The following is an 18,588-nucleotide window of genomic DNA, read 5'->3' on the forward strand; positions in this document are numbered from 1 at the left end:
TACAATCCAAAAGGCGAAATTTATACTCCGACCATCCACAAGGCAGCGGCATAGAGCACATGATGTACCGAACTTGTGGTTGAGATGGTACCGTGGTTGCTGTTGAAAAACCAAAAAAATCGACCGAACCAGAGGACACTTGATACAATCTAATCTACAACGAAATATCTAGATCAAGACCGAGACTACCAATTCTCAACACGTTGACGGTGTCTGCAAAGGTACTGTTGTTGTCTTGGTTGTCCGCCAACTCTACTCCATCGCGCGTGATAATTTCTGTGCTACCCACGGTGTTCACGTTGTAGAGATTGATGTCGTACGTGTTGCGGCCCCCTTCAATCGACAGAATGGTCGACTGGCACTTTTCGTCTTCCGTAACCCGCGAGCAGTTTGTCGAGTAGTTGTTGAAGAAAGAGTACAGGCCTATTCCGTAGCCGAGAATGTTGTTGCTGCGGAGGATGCGCAGGCCCCAGCCGGATGCAGTGCTGGTGGACGTAGAGTTCGTTGCATTCAGAGGCTTGTGTGTGAAGACTGGGTCAGACAGCGCTGGGTTGTTTGGGAAAGGGAGGGTGGCATCGGGGTTGGGCTGGTAGTAGGCTGTCTCCGTTTGGATCTGGCCCATGAAGATGTTCTTGGTATCGACGAACTGGTATTCGTAGAGAACGTGGTGCTCGACTGCGGTGCCGGTCCTGTGATAGCATTAGTGATTGTTGGCGAAACTTCAAAGGTTGGAAAACTCACAGCCATATCCTCCCGTTGATACTCTCAACAAGCAGACCACGGCCAGCATAGAGAGTGAGCTGGCCGTCACCGTCGAGGTCATGATCAGACGTCCACAGCCAGTTGTTCTCCATGTACAGTCCTGCACTGAACTTGGTGAGGTGCATAGTCATGTAGGATACGATACATTCCTCCTTCAAATTCGCCGCAGTGGTCGTAATGTTAGGCGTTGTTCCACACTGCTTGACTTGCTGGTCTGATCCCACGAATCCTCCAATACGTGCATGCACATCCCAAAGACCAGCAGGCTCGTCGGTATAGGTACCAAGATTGTACTCAATCAGAATGGCACCAGCCTGCGCGCCCTTTGTGCTCACGAAGAGATCGGACAACTCCACTCGGCCCTGTTCGCCTGGTCGGGCGATCTGCACAACTGGCTTGGGATTGGCCATGTCGTTGAAGTAGGGGCCAGAGGAAAGAATTACAGAGGCAAGAGCCTCTCCAATGATAGTGGCACCGGGAGGGATGTAGATTGTAGAGGTGACCACATAGAAACCGGCGTCGATGAAGAGGATCTTCCCCTCGGCGTTAGCTTGGAGGATCGCGGCGTTGAGAGCATCGGTGTCGTCGGTTCGACCGTCTCCAGTGGCACCAAGATCACGAGCGCTGAGGAACTGCGACAGTGGGACATCGCCATACTGAGGCTTCGAGCGCTCGTAGTATTTGCCATCCGCACCCAACAGTTCTGTTGGGCGCTTGGTTGGGTCAATAGCGCCGCGCACCTCTACGGGACCTTGAGGCAGATATCGGTGACCGTCAGCCCAAGCTTCGATAGTCGAAGCACCAGAAGATCCTGCTAGGTACGTGCCGTTGGGTCCCGCTACAGCAGTACGGACATTGTCGAGTTTGATATTCTCCAGGTAAAGGGATCCGGCAGCAGCAGGCTCAGAGTTCTTGGTCCTGGAGGTAACGATACCAATCGGGGTGTTTGTGATCTCGCTGTCAAAGAAGGTGATTGACCCCACATTGACTGCAGAAGGACCACCGTTGGTCATATTGAGTCCAACCTGGCAGTTGTTGATCGAGACAGACTTGTACGTCCAGCCCCAATCCCAGAGCTGCTCAATAGCGGTGGTGACATGATTGAAGGTAATGTTTCGAGTGGTGAATTGCTGGTTTCCGACGATGAATCCCTTGTTTCCACCGTTGAAAACGAGGTCAGTCATGAAACCACCGGATCCTGCCTCAACGAAAAGACCTTGGTGTTGCGTTCCGTTTTCGGCGTTCATGTTGAAAATCACGTTCTGGATACTCGTCGCCTGTGCAGTTGGCCAATGGATTCCAGTAGGTGAATCCTTAGCCGACATTTTTGTTGTGTCAATGATGAGGTTCCGAATCTGGCGGAAAAAGGTGACCGTAGGATTGAAACCAAGTCCATTATCGCCGTATAGAGAGCCGTCGATCAGGCCGAAACTTGAGCCGGAGAAGTTGGAGGCAGCCTGAATGGTAGGAAGACAGTTTGGGTTTCCGATGATCTGCAACGAGTTAGCTACAACATTCCATACGTATCACATAAGTCCCCGTCTCCAAGTAACATCCAATATGTTCCATGTTCCCTTCAAGTATGCACGTATCTTCCATCCATACGTAAACCAGTCAGAAGTCATTGTAACTTCCAGAGTACAATTTCTTTTTTTTCTTGGCTGACTATAGTGATCCCATCTTTCTTGCACTGGACAGAGTACATACCTGAGTATAATAGTAGTCAATAATAGCACTCGAGATCTTGTATGTTCCACCTGGAAAGTACACCACAGCAGGCTGGTTAGTAGAACTCCCGCAAGTCCCAGGCGCACATCTGCCACCATATGAGATCGCTCTCTGGATAGCGGCAGTATCATCATGGACTCCATCGCCGACTGCGCCAAAAGACTTGACATTCCGGAAGACGGTGTAGTTGCCAGGGTTCGGATTGTAGCTAGCAATGCCCTGGTGTTTGATATTTTCCATCCAGTATGGAGCACATGACGCATCCTGATCTACAGATTGGCGAGGTCTTGCGTGGGGATGGGCGTGGCGTGGCGCAAAGTGTAGGTTGGAGGATCCATGGACATAGCCGTTGTTGGAAGGAGCGGACAGCGCGATTGCGCAAGAAGAGTACAATGCCAACACAACGGAAGATGCGGAAATCAACATCTTGGACAAAGACCGTAAAGAGCGACGAGAAAGTGAACAACAGAAGTTGAAGGCCGTCAGACTTCCGCAAGATCACATATTAATACAGCACGAGTAGGGGCGGATCTTTTGTCGCCCCTGTCATCATTTGGGGTCGTTGTAGGGCCGATCGACCGCGACTACATCCGGCGATCAGCCATGCGTATTTGCTTCGCTGATTGGGCACGCAGGCTGCGCGGTGCATTGCTGTTCGGGCTCGGATCGGAATCTGTGGCGTTCTTGTTGACGGCGTGTTTAGAAGATCTGAAACATTTAGTTCACCGGTTCGCAACGGATCATTGCAGCGCCAGCTAGCCCAATGTTAGCTTTCGCAATCAAACCATATACCAATTCCGGAGTCCTGGATGGGGGCGACACAGATTGTACGACCTGCACGTTGGGCGCATGATGCCTCCACGGACTGCGGGCACGCGGGTGCATTGTTGAGTCTCGGCCTCCTGCGTTAGCCTCGCAATGAATGGAAAACCATCACTTCATCTGAGGCAACGCTAACCGCATAGCTACATATCGGAAGAACAAGTACATACGTTAGAAGCCTACATTGTTCTTAGAAGTTGTAACCTGCGAGTTATATGCTGTTGTGGGCCGCTAAGTGTACTCGCACCTGCCTGTTCATTCTATCTCGCCCCCAGATTTCGGCAGGTGGACGTGCTTGCGGGTTTATTCCCGGTAATTCGACATCACCGCGCCACGAGCTTCACTGACCTGGTTCCGTGCCCTGTGTAGGTTCAAGACAGGGGTGAATGCACATTCACGTTGACCTAGGAAAAAACTGAATAGGTCTGCAGCCTACATTATCCTAGAAAAATGCGACTCAGGTAACCTAACGTTGATGAAGGCTCTAGACCTGTTCAGCTTTTTATCTGTAGGAGGTGCATTGATGTATGAAATGATATTTTTTCAGAAGGTGACGGTTACGAGAGATGACAGCATGTGGAGATAACAGATTTGGGGGTCGAAGAAGGAAATGCGCCTTTGATTCAGCCTGGGGCCTGGTCTCGGTTTGGCCTGGTCATCGAAGTATTGGAGGTTGCTAGATTGGGAGGTTGAAGTCGGGAGTTGATAGAATTCGTGTCAGCTTTAAGAAAATATGTCAAGGGTATGCAGATTGATGAGTGAACAGCATGTCCGTTCAAGTGTACATCGGTCCGTTTTGTTGTACAGGACAGCTTGTTCGTACAGTTGATCAAACATGCTCGACCTGCCAGTCGGGATGAGGAGGAATTGAAATCTCCGAGGACTGATAATCAGGTCCGAGTGAAAGGCGTTCAGTCATCGAGCAAGCAGTTTTCTTGTCATCAATACCTAGGTAGACTGAGGGACAGAAGACTTGATGAACTGCTGTCGGTCACCCTGCCATGCCGAACCAGACAGTCGAGAAAGAGGGTTCAAAGTAATGTCTGCTGTTCATGCTGAAGAGAAAGGGCGAGCACAACGAACGATCAGCCTTGCAAGGAGGGTGCGCGCAACCACGTGACCGACCGCATCGGCGATATCGCCCCCCAAACGCCGACAATCCAAACTTTTGCGTATCCAAGTGCACCGTAAACGTCATCTTCGAGATACCCAACTTGCATACCGCCTGTCGCTTTACAGCACCTCCTATCGCCTCACCTCACAACTCATACAAGACACCGCCATAATGTTCGGAGGTGAGTTTTGCCAGGGATTGCCGCATCCAAGACAACGAGGCTGACGTGCATGACAGCACCACCACAGCCATCCAAGCAGGAGCTTGCCGCGGCCGAAGCACAGACTATGACCGATATCAAGTGGACAGCTGCCAGCGCTGTCGTGCTGTACTTCTGTAAGGATGATCTGGGACTACATGGTGGTTGGATGGAGACTAACAGCCTGCAGCACCTCATCTCGTCGAATACGTCTCGAAACTCTTCTAAGCAGCGACTGCTCCCGCGATTACGAACTCGTCCGCAAAATCTAAAGCGCTGGACATGAACAGGTGTACGCACAGACGGAGTGAAAGAATGAAGCAATATACCAACGAACTACTGTACAACATACTCGCATGGCCTAGGGAATACATGCGCTTGTAACATTACTGGTTGAACGGACACAAATACCCTTACAGTATATGGGGATCGACGCATACGTCTAGAAGCAAAGAGAATTACCAAACGCCATCTGACATGTGCGCAATGATGAGACGATGAATATTTATGCAACGCTTGATTGTACGCCTTCTATGCATCCGTCCGCTGCTGCATGGTATCTCGCAACGCCCAACTTTTCGCAATATAACCTCTACATCACCTATGAATCGTACATGACAAATGCGCCCTCGTATTATACCCTTATCGCTTTGCTGGCCTTGACTGCTTTGCAGTCTCCCACTCGTCGTATTCGTCTCTGGTGTCGTCGACCCACTTCTTGAGGTGCTCGAGTTGTCGGTCGTAGTCTTTGAGGAGCTGAGATACGTGATTAGCATGTGTGGGGGATCATGGGATGGGCTTCTTACCTTCTCCAACGCCTTCTGGTCTTCATCTGTAAGAAGTTCACCATTTTGCTGCTGGTCAATCGTCTTGCCCAGCTTCTCAGTCTCCTCTTGTAGGATGCGCGCCCGCTCCCGCACACCGGACATGCGCGCCCAGATCTCTTCTTGACGCCCGCCAAGTACAGGATCAAAGGTCTGCTTCTCCAACTCGATGAGCTTCTTCTTCAACTCCTCCTCTGGCTGATCCATAACGTATCCCCGGTTTCGCAAAATCTGGACCTTAGTTGCAAGGGCCAGTGTCCGCTGAGTGAAGACGACGTGCTTGCGCTTAGCTTCGGTGATACGCGATGCTACCGTCAGCTCATGGGCGTCTTTGAGAAGCGACAGTGCATTGTTGATCTCGTGCAGGCGGGTTCGTAGCGCGGTGACAGCGGCTGCTTGTTGCTTGATGCGTTCTCCAACTTGCTCAAAGCCACGCGCAAGCACGGGAATAGCTCCTGGACTTGGCTTCTTGGACAAAGCCTCCTCCCATTTCCGTTCGTCTTCACCCTGCGAGGGACCGTAGAAGGGCGCTTCTTCAGGCTTGACCGAGTTGTAGAAGTAGTATTGGAAGACGCATTCGGAGCTGCTGGGATCCCACTTGTTATTCAGGATCCGTATCTGCTCGATGACCGACTTCTCTCCTGGCAAGTGTTAGCGCGACTTCAGCGGTGATCTCGAGGTGCCGTACTGTGACCGTTCATGGTATTAGCAGCGAAAGGTTGCGCGGAGGACTGGCGCAACTGCGGAAGCCCTTCGCGCTGTTGTTGGATGCTTTGCGCCTGAATGTTGTTCAGGACGGGCGCAGGCTGCAATGAGGCGCCGAAGAGGCTGTTGCTCATGTTTGGCTGTTGTTGCTGCCCCTGCTGCTGCTGCTGTTGCTGTTGCTGCTGTTGCTGGCCAAACAGACTTGAGCCGGCATTTTGTTGTTGTTGCTGCTGAGGTTGTCCGAAGAGGCTTGAGCCTGCGTTCTGCTGCTGTTGTTGGGGCTGGCCGAACAAGCTCGATGCCGAGTTCTGCTGCTGTTGCTGCGGCTGTGTCGAGCCAAACAGGCTATTGGTGTTGTTCTGTTGAGGGGCGGTCGATGAGCCGAAGAGGTTCGACTGTGTCGCGTTCGCCTGCTGCGGCTGTTGCTGCTGCGATTGACCGAAAAGACCGCCAGCTGGTGCTGTGGTGCTTCCAAACAGAGTGCCCGTCTTCTTTTCTCCACCTGCCGGGTTTCCAAAGCTGAAAGACATGTTGTATAGAAGTCGGAGTATGCCCGTGTCCCTCTATGTAGATTCGATGGTGATTCGAACGAGTGTCGTTATTCAGGTCGCGAATGGAGGAGCTTCGAATGTTTGTTTTCGGTCGCGCGTAGGCACGCGAAGGAGGCGATCGCTGAAAGTAGGCGCTGGTATAATTTACAGAAACGATCAATCGGCGCACATCCTGTCTGATGAGAAGCAGAAGAGGCGTGTAAAGGCGCACTTGGGGTGCAGATGGAGCAGTGAGAGATTGTTGTCTCTCGCTCACAAAGGTCAGGCACAAGCGCGGCCCATCGCATCCCTGCCAGTTTTAGTGAGCGCCAAGACCGACTTCCGCGACGACCTCACGAGCATCATCGCCAATTCGTGAGCCGATAGCCCGCCATTGGCACCTCACCCTCAAGATGTCGTCGCGCCAGCCCAGGTAAGCGCTCTCTGCCAATCTCATGGCGCTCACATATGCTGACTAATTTGCAGGTTCAACCAGCAAGCCCTCATCGACACCACCCCTCTACCCGACGACATCCCCAAGGTCAAGGAGCTCGGAGCCAGTTCTGCGCCCCTCCTCAGTGCCTCGTTCTTCATTGGCGCGCGATGCAAGGCCTACAACGATGACTACATGATGTGCAAGACCGAGGCCAACGGCCGGGGAGAGTTTGACTGCATGAAGGAAGGCCGCAAGGTCACCAGGTGTGCGGCTAGCGTGTACGTACTGGCGGAAGGTCTAATACAAGACGCCGGATATTGACAGCTGTGGCAGTATCAAGGACATCAACGAGAACTGCCTGGAACAGTTCCGCACCCACTGGCAATGCCTAGAGAACCACAACCAGCAACTCTGGAACTGCCGGTCAGAAGAGCGCAAGCTCAACAAGTGTGTATTCGAGAAGTTGGTATGTCGCGGTTATCGTTGTGCCTTACGTCTTTCGCTAACACCACTTCAGAAATTGGAGAAGACGATACCAGATGCGCCAAAGGGCGAGACCCCAGTCCACCTGCGCACACGCAACATCTTTGCGACCCACTGAGCTTTGTATATAATTACCGCTGGGATGGACACAAGGAAAATGAACGACATCACTTGAAATGCATAACTAGGACGAATCACTGCACGACTGTTTGTAAGGTGACGAAGCGATCAGTTTGCTGCAACTATAGGTCACGTACAACAGGTGATCTACTACACTCCGACCCCTTCGTCAATGTACCTTCGCATTCGTTTTCTACCGTATCTTCTTATTGTCGCGTTTCCCATCTTCAGACAATGCTACGTGAATCAGGCGGTTCACCGCAGCAACATTACGCATTCATGATTCCCGCGGGGCTTGAATAGCCGCTGTCACCAGCTATTGTTCAATAAGTCAGCGAGCCCTATTAATACCCGTCATCTTCGCAATTTCTACTCCTGACAGCTCCGTCTCCCACACTCAGCGTCATCATTTGCTCTTTTCCATCAATCCCCCTGACAGCGCTCAGATCAGCAATCACGCTGAATCCGACATGATGGCCACGTCAGCAGCACCTTCCGCCAACCCCTTCAGTGACAGATACGCCGAGTCTCCTACGCAGCCTACGAAGACCGTCGACACCGATGTATTCCTCAAGGTCAACACCAGCAGAAAGCCTGGCTATGACAGCGACAATGCATCTCACAACATCCAGCACACTATTCTGGGCGAGCCTGGTGTTCAATGGGTTCCTAACCTCAAATGGACCCCTCCCTCCTCCCGCGGCTCTCGCGTAAGTCTGTCCAGCATGGACGGTTCGTCCACAGCGCCCTCCTCACCGATTTCCGATGACACGGATGAGCCTATCGAATGGAATAGTGGTAACCTCATGTACCTCATCAGCGTCCTGAAGCCGGAAGAGCTTGAAGCAGATACAGTCACCTTTGCTCCACCACTTTCGGTGCTAGAAGACCTCAAATACCCATTTCACCTTCAACTCTACAACAAGGAACGCACATTGGTCGCCAAATCAGACCCAATTTGTTTGAGCCCAAAACAAGCCCGCCGCTCGATCGCTTATGACCTCATGTCAGACCACAAGGTTATCGACACCACCATCGGCAAGCTGAACGCACTGTGGGCCATCCACAGTAGCTCAGTGCCTACATTGGCGTCGTTGCTACGCGGAATGGAAGAGATGATGACCGTTGCCGACGACGAATGGCAGCAGCGTATCTATCAGCTGAGCGGCGCAGTCGATGGAGACTACGTTGGGGAGTGTGTGGATGGAGAATGCTCCATAGAGACTCGTCTGGAGTACTACCTGCTGCTGAAAGGCAGGGACGCCCTGGAAGATTCTATGCGGTGTGTAAGTCATGTTTTGGGCTTGGACTCCGACGAGGAGAGGGCGGAGCGCGCGGAAATGTTTGGAGAGGCAGGTAGCTTCCTCGAGAAGGCGTTTGAGGAGACGTTAGCTGAGGTGTAGGGGCATGTTGTCGTCCGGGTCGTGTTTGGCATGGGTAGAAGCGATGGTAGAATGGGATGGGGACCTCCTGGTTTGTATATTGGTAGCATGAAACGGGCTTGTTGCTCATCTGAATACAATCAGGCTCTATCGAGCTACTGGGTATCTCTATCGTACATTCATAATCATTACCACACTCAACATCAAGCCCTCCTTCCGCCTCCTCCACCGCCACCCCTTGCGGCCCCCAAGAACCTGTCTCTCAGACTACCCCTGTTAGCTGCCGCGTTCCCTGCAGGTGAGCTCCTCAAGAACGAGCTGCCCTCAAGCAGCGAACTACTACCATCCATGCCGAAGCTACTACGCCCATTCCCCAGATCAACACCCAGACTAACCCTTCCAACAGCGGGATGTCCGCCTCCAAACATCATGCCCCCAGGCAATCCCGAACTTCTGCGGCTTGAAATATGGCGTCCACTGGAGCGGCGTCTATGTGAACGTGTCGAACGCGCGGAAGCCAGACCAGGTGGAAGGGCGCTATTATCCACGTCGCTATCATCTTCGAGTTCGGAATCCGTGTGTTCGTAACTCCCGGCTTCTGGTACATCGTCATCGAGATCGCGCTCATCTTGCAGGACGCCTGCCATCTCCGCCTCCTCCATCTCCAACATGTGCGATACTTCTGCTTCCAACATGCTGCCCTCGATGAAGCTGTCCTCGTTGAACGGTACTGTGCTTTCTTCCTGGACATCACCGCTGACTTCGCTAGCTTCCTCCTCTGATTCTTCGTCGCTGGAGACCTCGGAGGCGGATGCGCTGGGTGTGCTTTCTGCCTCGGGGACTTCGTCGTCAAGGTCTCTTTCTTCTTCGCCTTCTCCAGCCTCTTCCGCCATCTCTCCTCTCTCCCTTTGCTCCTCGTTTGCGGCGTCTTGTTGTGCGGCTGCCAAATCCATCATGGCTTGCTCTCTGCGCTGCATCATCTCTTGTTCCTCCTTCTCGAACTTTTCGTCCTCCCTGGCTTGGAGTGTTTTGGTGACACCGGGTGGACGAATCCAACCCGCACCGAATCTGCGAACATTGAGTTTACGCTGGGCGATTGTGTTTTCGTCGGCGGCTAAACTGGCGAGGAATTGATTTTGAATGCGACGAGGGCCATGGTGCGAGGTAGGGCGTCGCTGGTTTTGGCCATGGGCTGTGTCTGGAGGGGAATTCGGGTGGGTATCTTCGAAAGCGGCGTGGGTGGTGTGGTGGGAGGGCCAGAGGCTGGCGTCCTGGAAATCTCGTCAATTTGTTGCTAACATGACCTTTGTTTGGAGCACTCTGAGATACCCGTGAGAGTACTTACTGGGCGCGGCGCGATCATAGGCAACGAAAACATCTTGAATCTCGTGACGGCTTCGGACGACGTAAAATGGAATGGGAAAGTTGCAAACAAACGATTGCGCGGGTTGTCGCGTCGGAACGCGTCGTTTGGTGTTTCCTCGTGCTTGATGTGAGCTCATCGCCCCACCTCGGTTCGTCCTAATACAGCAAGGTGCAGCCCACCTGCACCGCTCTACGTCCGCTCTACGTCCGCTCTTCTACACATTATGCTACCTTCCTTCATGACTACACGTTCTCAAAAACTTCAAAATCCTGCGCCAGATATTCTATGTCTTTGTCCTGGCTATCCCAAATATTCAAAATATCGGCGCTGACGACCCATGTATCTGTCACGCGTATCCAGAAATCCAAACATAAACGTCCAAAAGACATGGATTTGAAAGCATCGTCTATCTAAAACTGTTCCTATTCCTCTCTTCTGCTCGCATCGATCAAAATCATCTGGACAATTTTCATGTTGGTGTAGTCCAAATCCTCAGGTTGTCGACCGTATGGGCCGCGTAGGAAACCATTAATCTCAATACATGTGTCGATGTTGTGACCAAAACACAATCATGAAAGCCGCATGGGATTTGAAAAATCAGTGTATCGGTCCGAACGCGAATGCGAGTGTGATATACCGCGAATATACACCGGTAACACCGGTGTACGACTGGTACAATACCCGGTGTCAGTCAGAGTCGAGGTCGAGACTGAGGTCTACATGAAACTATTCGCGTACGATTTCGATCCACAAAAGAGCCTGAGAACCTCCGGGCGCCATAATAGGCGTTCTGGACGACACATCAAATTGATCGTGTTTCGTCCGTGGGGTGGAATATCAACCAAGTGCCGGGCTTGTTGCGGGTAGCAGAAAGCAGTTGGCTGTAAGCGACGAGTACCACCGCAACGGGGGCAATCCCTTGCGAATATACTTTACAAATCGGGCTGCAACGCCTTGTAAAGGGCTGTCATATCCATCGTTAATCGGCCCTGCATGGAGTCATGTTCAGCCTCCGCGGACACTAATCGTCATGTGTACATGTACCTGTACATCCATCTCGTGGGTCCCCATCTCGAAGGAGAACGGCGCATCTCCGCCCTACTATTCCCGCTGTTACATCCAGCCCATGCCCCATCGTCGTCAGCCTCTGCTACGCTTAGGGAAAACGACCTTCGTCTACGGCACGACTTCGGACTAGTCCATGAGATCTTTTCCACTTGTGCTCCGGCTTGTCGGTCGCCTCCGCGCCGACATCGCGAACCGCGGACCCGACAATTTCACAAGGTTTTGACGTGCGCTTGGTACAAGGCTGGTAGTGCAAGGTTGCGGAGACGGTGTAGACGTAGCCTATTTCGAAAAAAGCATCTAACGTCCATAATCTCCGTGTCTGTATCCGTCAAAAAGACTATTTTGATATCGCATGGCTAACGATGCGATGCCTATGCGATCCGCTTGCCGTGCCGGGTAGCTCCCCATTCAGTAGTCCCGGAGGCGTGCCCGCAGCAGGCGAACGGATGCTTGGCGACCAAAGCTTAACGCTTACGTTGGCGCTAGAATCGCGCATTTTAGCCGCCTCGCCGCCCACAGATGGGTCGAGATTCCAGGCGTGCAGCCGATGGCTTAGAGAGGATGTGGCATGAGCAAGCGAAGGTTAGCAGGCTGAAATGGGTGGCAGTGACGATCGAACAGGCGCGTCGGAACGAAACACGGTGAAGAGATTTCGGATAGCGGGTAGTAAGCATAGCGGGAGTAATACCATTTGCGGCTCTCGCGTTGAAGTTGTTGTATGGAAGCAGCCTTGGGAACCTGACATCCCGTGAAGCATACGACGGTCCTAATGTTTCCAATCGTAATAGCAAGACGTACTCTGGAGCATACGCCGGGAGTCAGGCTGCTCTAGTTGCAACTTTGCACGGCTAGAACTGTCAATAGCCTCCAGGGCGTTCGTATACAGTGGTTGCTGCTAACAATGTATTGCCGTAGTGCACGACGCAGGAGAAAGTGGGAAGTGGGGAAAACCCTATTCATGTGTTCCAGCTTGTCAAAAGGTCCTTTCCTTGGAAGACGGAAGCTCCGCTTACAACCTGGACGCGTCCTGCACCAGTACGCGCGCTAGATACGTTTCAGTGTCGAGCGTCGAGAACTTTGCGCGGAAACGTAAGAGGCGTCTGCTTAGGGTTGCAGAATCACCTGAGTGGCTGGCGGCGCGTCCGCGATAACGGTATCGTGCCCATGGGAATGCTGCAGATTGTCAGCACCAGCGACAGGGTGTAATTCCTCGCGTGTGGGAAGAGAGGGGTAAGGATCCTATGTACTGAGTACTTGCCATGCGGCTACTTTATACCATAGCCACTTATCTGCTTGTTGCTGGGACCGTTGAGTTCGTGTCGTGCCGTTGAGCCAACAATCACACCACCTGGAGGCTCAATGTAGAAACGGCGTCCGTCTCGAGGCAGCATGGCAGGCTACAGGGGACCTGGTCCGTGACGACGATGGGCAGGGGCAGGCGACAGAATTGGGTGCGCAGATATTGGCAGATGGATATGCATCGAAGGTTGTGTTGCACCTGGGGAGGTTGTGTGGTTCGAGAGTTGGTGTCGGGCAACGCTGACCTATTCGTGGGTTTGGACAAGCGAACGATTGCGAATACAGTGCATATACGGCGGTTTCTCTTCGTCAGAGCGCCGCATACCCGAATGATTGGATGTGCGCTTGGCCTCATCGCTGTGTTGGATAGATGGCGTATACACCACCTGTATAGTCAGCCATGGCACAACTGTGCCACAACATGAGCCGCTTGACGTCTCTAGCGACAGCAAGATGATGAAACGCAGCACAACAGTGGGAGAAAACTAAACATCTTGGAGCCTACATCGCCGTTAGGTCTCCTACTTTGCATGTTTTCATCTCGATGTAGTCTGCAAACCTGTTCAATTTTTGGTTGTCGTCTGGGGTGTCAAGAGGTTACTGGTATGAGAGCTTCTTGTATCGCAGCTGGCGTCATCAAGCTTGAGCATACCGATGGCCTCAGATAAGGCCAGTTAGACACAAGGTTGTCACCACTTCCACATGTCGTGAAACGAACAGTTGTTCAACGACACCAGCTGAGTAACTCAAGCCATTACAGCACGCTGTAACGTACCACATTTTCCCCTGATACGTAGCACTCGTAAACGCATTAAGACTGATCTTTCTTCAAGTAGAACCGTGAAGATCTTGGCCAGGTTATGCGTTAGTGTGCGGCATTATAGCGAGATGATGTATACCTCAACCGTCATGTACAAGGCAATATACGCGTACATGGAAAGTCAAGAGGATCTGGGAACGTGGCCGTCTGCAATCAAAAGCGTTTGTCGCATATTCCTGCCCACTTTCAGTGGGGTCTGCGTACTAGTCGGGTTACTGCAAAGTATTCCATGGTTGGATTGATATGTAAAGAACGGTACGGAAGCGCTATCTTATCAAGCGACTATCTACCCGCAGGACCGATTGCACAAGTTGGCCGAAGTCTTGATGCTCGCAACGGGGAAGTTCGTTTCTTCTGATCTGCACCTAGGTATGCTGTTACCCAAATGTCTACACCGTATCTATTTTGTCAGCACGAAGCCCTAGCATACGGCCCGCCCATGCCTTTATGGTACGGTTTCCCTAGGTGCAAGACAGAAGAAACGATTTGTCCTTGGTACGGTCTGTTTGACGGGGTCTCTCATGTCCTGGCGCAGGATCGCCTGCAGGGGAAGATTGTTCCTATATCTGGTCTGGTGCTAGGTAGATGCCCTGGTGTATAATGGCTTTTGCTATAGCACGGCGCAACATGGGACGCTGCACAAGCAGAGACGTGGAAAAGTTTGCATGCCATCCACGTCTGTTGCAGATGTTAGTTCTTTCGACATACAGGAAGCACCGGATGTAAGACCGTGCATAGATTCGAAGCATCGTAGAACAAAGTCGATAGTCGACGGTTTGGGCGACTGTTCGATAGGTGTGCTTCTGCTGCTAGGGTGGCTTGGCAGGTGTTCGGCTTGTACGGTGAGTATCATAGCGACAAGCAGCCAATGGCCAAATATCCGCAAAGCCACGCGGAAGCCCGGCCGTGCAAAAGCATCATCAAGGGCAGCAAAGATTTGCATCAGTTCGGCGGATTCTATTTGAATATGCGACACAGAAGTCAGGTCGTTTCGCAATATTGCACTTTGTGATACAAACGTTTGGGGTCAAGTTGGTGTGGTCTGGCCGCAACTTGTGTCATCGAGTGGGATATGGCGACTTTGAGTAGTTGCATTCCGAGAAACCCAGCGGTGTGCTCCGTCGCCACTGGGAGCGGGGGCTAAAGACTAAATCCTGGGGTTTAACAGGGCGAATGACGGCAGCGTCGCAACAGGTCACAGATGGATGCGTGTTGCGGCAGGCTGCGTCCGACGACGGTGGTGAAATTTGCGACTGATTATCACAAACTTTACAGACAAGTCGACAGGCATGGACAGCAGGTGCAGCTGGACGTGCGCTGGAGGTAGCCTGGGGCCCGGGATGCCTGAGTGGACGATCAGGCGTGGAAGGTTTGTGGCAGGCAGGCGGTCGGTGGCACCATTCGAGGCGTGTGGGCAGGCGCCCAGATGGCAGCTTGGCTTGGCTCGGTCTGCCGGATGAGACTCCGCGAGAGGCCAAGTCGAGGGCTGGCGTGGATCTGAGGCGTGCATGGTGGACAGGCCTCGACGCAATGGCGCAGGATGATTCGCATGCAGGCCTGGGACACGATGCAGTGTTTTGATTGAGCACAACGGCGCGGTCGCACAGCAAGCCGACTCCAGCCGCTGTCAGAGCCTAGAGAGTGCAGGGTGAAGAATCTGCAGCTAACGGGGCGTGCGCTGGAAGTTCAGGTACATCTCCCGCGGTGGACCGCACGGGTTTCGCGGTGCAAGTGGGAGAATAGACAATTCACTACGCCGGCAGAGTGGAGTTTGAAAAATTGAGGCATAATGGGTAGCGCCGAGCCCAGTGCGCTGGGGCGTCGGACAGCTGTGGATCGGCCTGGGTAGCCGGGCGGGCAAGGCAGCGCTGTCATGGCATCGATGTACCTCTACACAGGCGCCCGCTCCGGCTCTGGGTGGTGTCGTTCGCATGGGCAGGGATTATTCGACGTTGGTTAGCAGCCAGCAGCCTTAGACTGCGGCGAACCTCAGTGGGGTGTTGCTAAGAGAAATACCGCCTCTATTCACCTGTCCCCGTCCCCATAACCCACCTCCTCCCTCCTCCGCACCCCGCTTGCCTGCCTCACTACTCCCCTCAGCACCCGTCCAGCTCGCCCATCCCACTCCAAGCCTGCAGCAGCTGTGGTCTCATCGTCCCAAGCTGCCCCTGACGCGTCTCCCCGCCCGCCGACCGCTCCGGTGCGCAGCCTGGCTCGCGCGCGTCTCATTGGCCCATAGCCGGTCGTGCCCATCACTTACGCAGCGCTGACCTGCACCCTTGGTTTTGCGAGCAGACCCCTCACCAGCAGTGGCCACGACCGCTTGCACCCACACACTGTTCCCAGTCCATCGTAGCCTTATAGTCCCAGACTGTCGCTTCCTCTGACCCACGGGTTGTCTCTGTCCTCGCATCATCTCCCTCACTGCCCACTCTCGTTTAACAAAAGATCGCCCGCGGGACCCCGTAGGCCCACAATTCTTACCCAGACGTCTGCCCACCATGGACACGATGCAGAACTTCAACACCTTTGTCAATCCCCAGGACCTCGAAAACCACGGCGACTTCCAGGACTCCTTCTGGCAGATGCGCATTGATCCCAACGCCTTCCAGTCGTACGATGCCGTTGGCGTCCTACCTGGCACAAGCGAGCGCTCAAGCCGGAAACAGGACTCGGCCCTCGACCTGACGTCCTTCTCCAGCCAAGGCTACCCGTGCATCAAGACCGAGGACGAATTCAGCAGCTTCGTCAACACGGCCCAGTCGACACCCACTTCCAACACACCCTCGCCCCACGACCAATTCATCTTCAGCAATGCCAACTCACCAGGCGAGTACAACCGGGATCAGAGCCAGACCAGCTCCCCGGAGACATGCAATGAATCCCTTACCAACGACAGCTGGCCTGCAATCCACATCCCCCAGGCCCTCGAGCAGGCCAAGGTCTCTATCGCTCTTGATAAGAACAAGAACCGGGCCGAAACGCAAATCAAAACTACCGTGACCATGGACCCGCTCGCTTCGCACATCCAGTGGATTCGCTTCCCCCGCCAGAATCTCGCCAAACCAAAGCAGATGGCCAGCACCGAGGAGGTTGAGGCCAACGAGAAGAACAACTCCACTGCCCGCTTACAGCTGACTCTTGTTCTGGCAACCGCCGTTGAGAAGCCAGAAGGACTGGAACGCGCCTTCCGCCGTGCCCGTGGCGAGGAACCCACGCCAAGGCGCCCACGTGGCGTCGCCATCACAGACATCGCCAAAGACGACCGGTGCCACCCCCAAAATGGCGGCGCTGTCATCATCTGCGAAGGCTGCAAGGAACGCGAAGCCAAAAGATTCAACCGCAAGAAGAAGCGCGAGGCTGACGATGAGAAAGAGTGGTCCAACTACGAGGACGACCGCATCATCATGATTAACGAGAAGGAGTTCAAGAGATGGCAGGACAACGATAACTCCGACTTCTCTATGAACGCCAAGAAAGTCGAGTTCGTCATGCGCATAACGTGCTACTGCAGACATCAAGAAGACAAGTCCCCCGTCGGCTACAGGGTCATCTTCACCTTCAAGGACGCCAACGAGAGCGTACTCGCTCAGGAAGTCTCCGAGATTGTACAGATCACAGATGACCACAAGAACAAGGAAAGTCCCTCAGAGGCCCTGAGCTCTTTGACTATTCCCACTGGGCCACATGAGAACATGCTCCCCCAGTACACAATTCCCATGTCAGAATACTCTCCGACCGTCTGCAGCAGCCAGTACTCATTACCCACGACGCCCATTGTCCCACAAGCTCCCGGATTGCCACACTCACAGAGCATGTTTTTCCCACGGGACGCACAGTACCCTCGGATGATGAACCCTACCCCTGCGAGTCAAGCTCCAAACCAAGGCAACATGAGCTTTTACGGTACTGCCATGCCTGCGCCCGCACCTACTCAGCAGTACGCCTCGCACCAGCGCGGCCAGAGCTACTTCTCGCCAACGATGCTCAGTCCTACAGCAGACCAGATGTCAGCACAGGCTGGGTACGCCCTCCATCGCCCGCATTCTCTGGACAGCTTCCCACAGGCATACAACTTCCAATTCTCGGCACAGCAATCGTATCCTCAGATGTACTCATCCCAACCGCCATCACGCGCCACCTCCCGGCCAGCATCGCCAACTTGGGACCAAGGGCGGGGCGCCAAGAAGATGCGCGCTCAACCTGGCTTCATGCTGTATGAAGACTTTGAGGAATGAACTTCTGACGATACGAAAGCACGAATTACGACAACAAATATGGGGCTATGTATAGCGGGCATCTGGGTGGCGTTTTGGGGTTCTGGATATCTATGTTTGATGATGATTTTGGTGGGATGGTTCTCTGGTACGAACAACATTGGCTTCGGCCACTTTGATTCTGGAAAAAAAGCCTTTGACTCGCTCGAAATCTCATTTGTATTCTTCTTCGCTGTCGAGGGTCGTTCTCACGGGCGATACGATACTATCCGCCATAGACTTTGCTCGGTTACTACCACTTTAATCACTAGACCAAATCCTCTTACACTGCTAGATCCCTCGCAAGGACTAGCAGGTTCAACGATCTCTCGCTACAAGCATACAACCTGAACTTTGTGGATTGTCCCCAAATAATGATGTGCTCTGATGTTATACAGTAAATTCTCCCTTCTCTGCATGCCAAAACAGAGGCTCATGTATTTCTCAGAGGTGTACACCACCTGATTCTGTAAACAACAAAAAGCCCTCGTAGTCTGCAAACCGTGGGTGCCCAGCTCCTGTGTGAAGACACCTAGTACCGTATACATCTACCGCATTTGCCTACCACATATTGATGACATGGACGGACGATGCTGCAGCGGAGCTTATCCGATGCAGCAGGGCGGCCAAGCTACGGAAGTTAATATATGATAGATTAGAAGGGCGTGGGATGC

General features: G+C 53.1%; 6 protein-coding genes across 6 annotated transcripts; 3 read left to right on the forward strand and 3 right to left on the reverse strand.

The window, feature by feature from the left end:
* Positions 1–154: 154 nt before the first annotated feature.
* J4E84_002400 (uncharacterized protein) lies at positions 155–2,730 on the reverse strand (the record flags this gene model as incomplete). Its single annotated transcript, XM_049385025.1, has 3 exons — positions 155–689; positions 742–2,255; positions 2,470–2,730. The coding sequence occupies 3 exons, from the start codon at positions 2,728–2,730 to the stop codon at positions 155–157; spliced, it is 2,310 nt and encodes a 769-aa protein (XP_049247048.1).
* Positions 2,731–5,267: 2,537 nt separating this feature from the next.
* Positions 5,268–6,684, reverse strand: J4E84_002401 (uncharacterized protein; the record flags this gene model as incomplete). The annotated part of the gene is made up of 3 exons (XM_049385026.1): positions 5,268–5,381; positions 5,432–6,090; positions 6,138–6,684. 3 exons carry the CDS (start codon positions 6,682–6,684, stop codon positions 5,268–5,270), a joined length of 1,320 nt encoding a protein of 439 aa, XP_049247049.1.
* A 413-nt stretch (positions 6,685–7,097) lies between these two features.
* J4E84_002402 (uncharacterized protein) lies at positions 7,098–7,721 on the forward strand (the record flags this gene model as incomplete). Its single annotated transcript, XM_049385027.1, has 4 exons — positions 7,098–7,117; positions 7,171–7,398; positions 7,454–7,586; positions 7,638–7,721. 4 exons carry the CDS (start codon positions 7,098–7,100, stop codon positions 7,719–7,721), a joined length of 465 nt encoding a protein of 154 aa, XP_049247050.1.
* A 475-nt stretch (positions 7,722–8,196) lies between these two features.
* Positions 8,197–9,126, forward strand: J4E84_002403 (uncharacterized protein; the record flags this gene model as incomplete). The annotated part of the gene is made up of 1 exon (XM_049385028.1): positions 8,197–9,126. The coding sequence occupies one exon, from the start codon at positions 8,197–8,199 to the stop codon at positions 9,124–9,126; it is 930 nt and encodes a 309-aa protein (XP_049247051.1).
* A 182-nt stretch (positions 9,127–9,308) lies between these two features.
* Positions 9,309–10,483, reverse strand: J4E84_002404 (uncharacterized protein; the record flags this gene model as incomplete). Its single annotated transcript, XM_049385029.1, has 2 exons — positions 9,309–10,224; positions 10,425–10,483. The coding sequence occupies 2 exons, from the start codon at positions 10,481–10,483 to the stop codon at positions 9,309–9,311; spliced, it is 975 nt and encodes a 324-aa protein (XP_049247052.1).
* A 5,676-nt stretch (positions 10,484–16,159) lies between these two features.
* On the forward strand, positions 16,160–17,896 carry J4E84_002405 (uncharacterized protein; the record flags this gene model as incomplete). Its single annotated transcript, XM_049385030.1, has 1 exon — positions 16,160–17,896. One exon carries the CDS (start codon positions 16,160–16,162, stop codon positions 17,894–17,896), a length of 1,737 nt encoding a protein of 578 aa, XP_049247053.1.
* Between the last annotated feature and the right edge of the window lie 692 nt (positions 17,897–18,588).

The sequence above is a fragment of the Alternaria hordeiaustralica genome (genome assembly GCF_023758085.1).
Source record: "Alternaria hordeiaustralica strain BMP 2776 chromosome Unknown scaffold_3, whole genome shotgun sequence".
Classification (NCBI taxonomy): domain Eukaryota; kingdom Fungi; phylum Ascomycota; class Dothideomycetes; order Pleosporales; family Pleosporaceae; genus Alternaria; species Alternaria hordeiaustralica.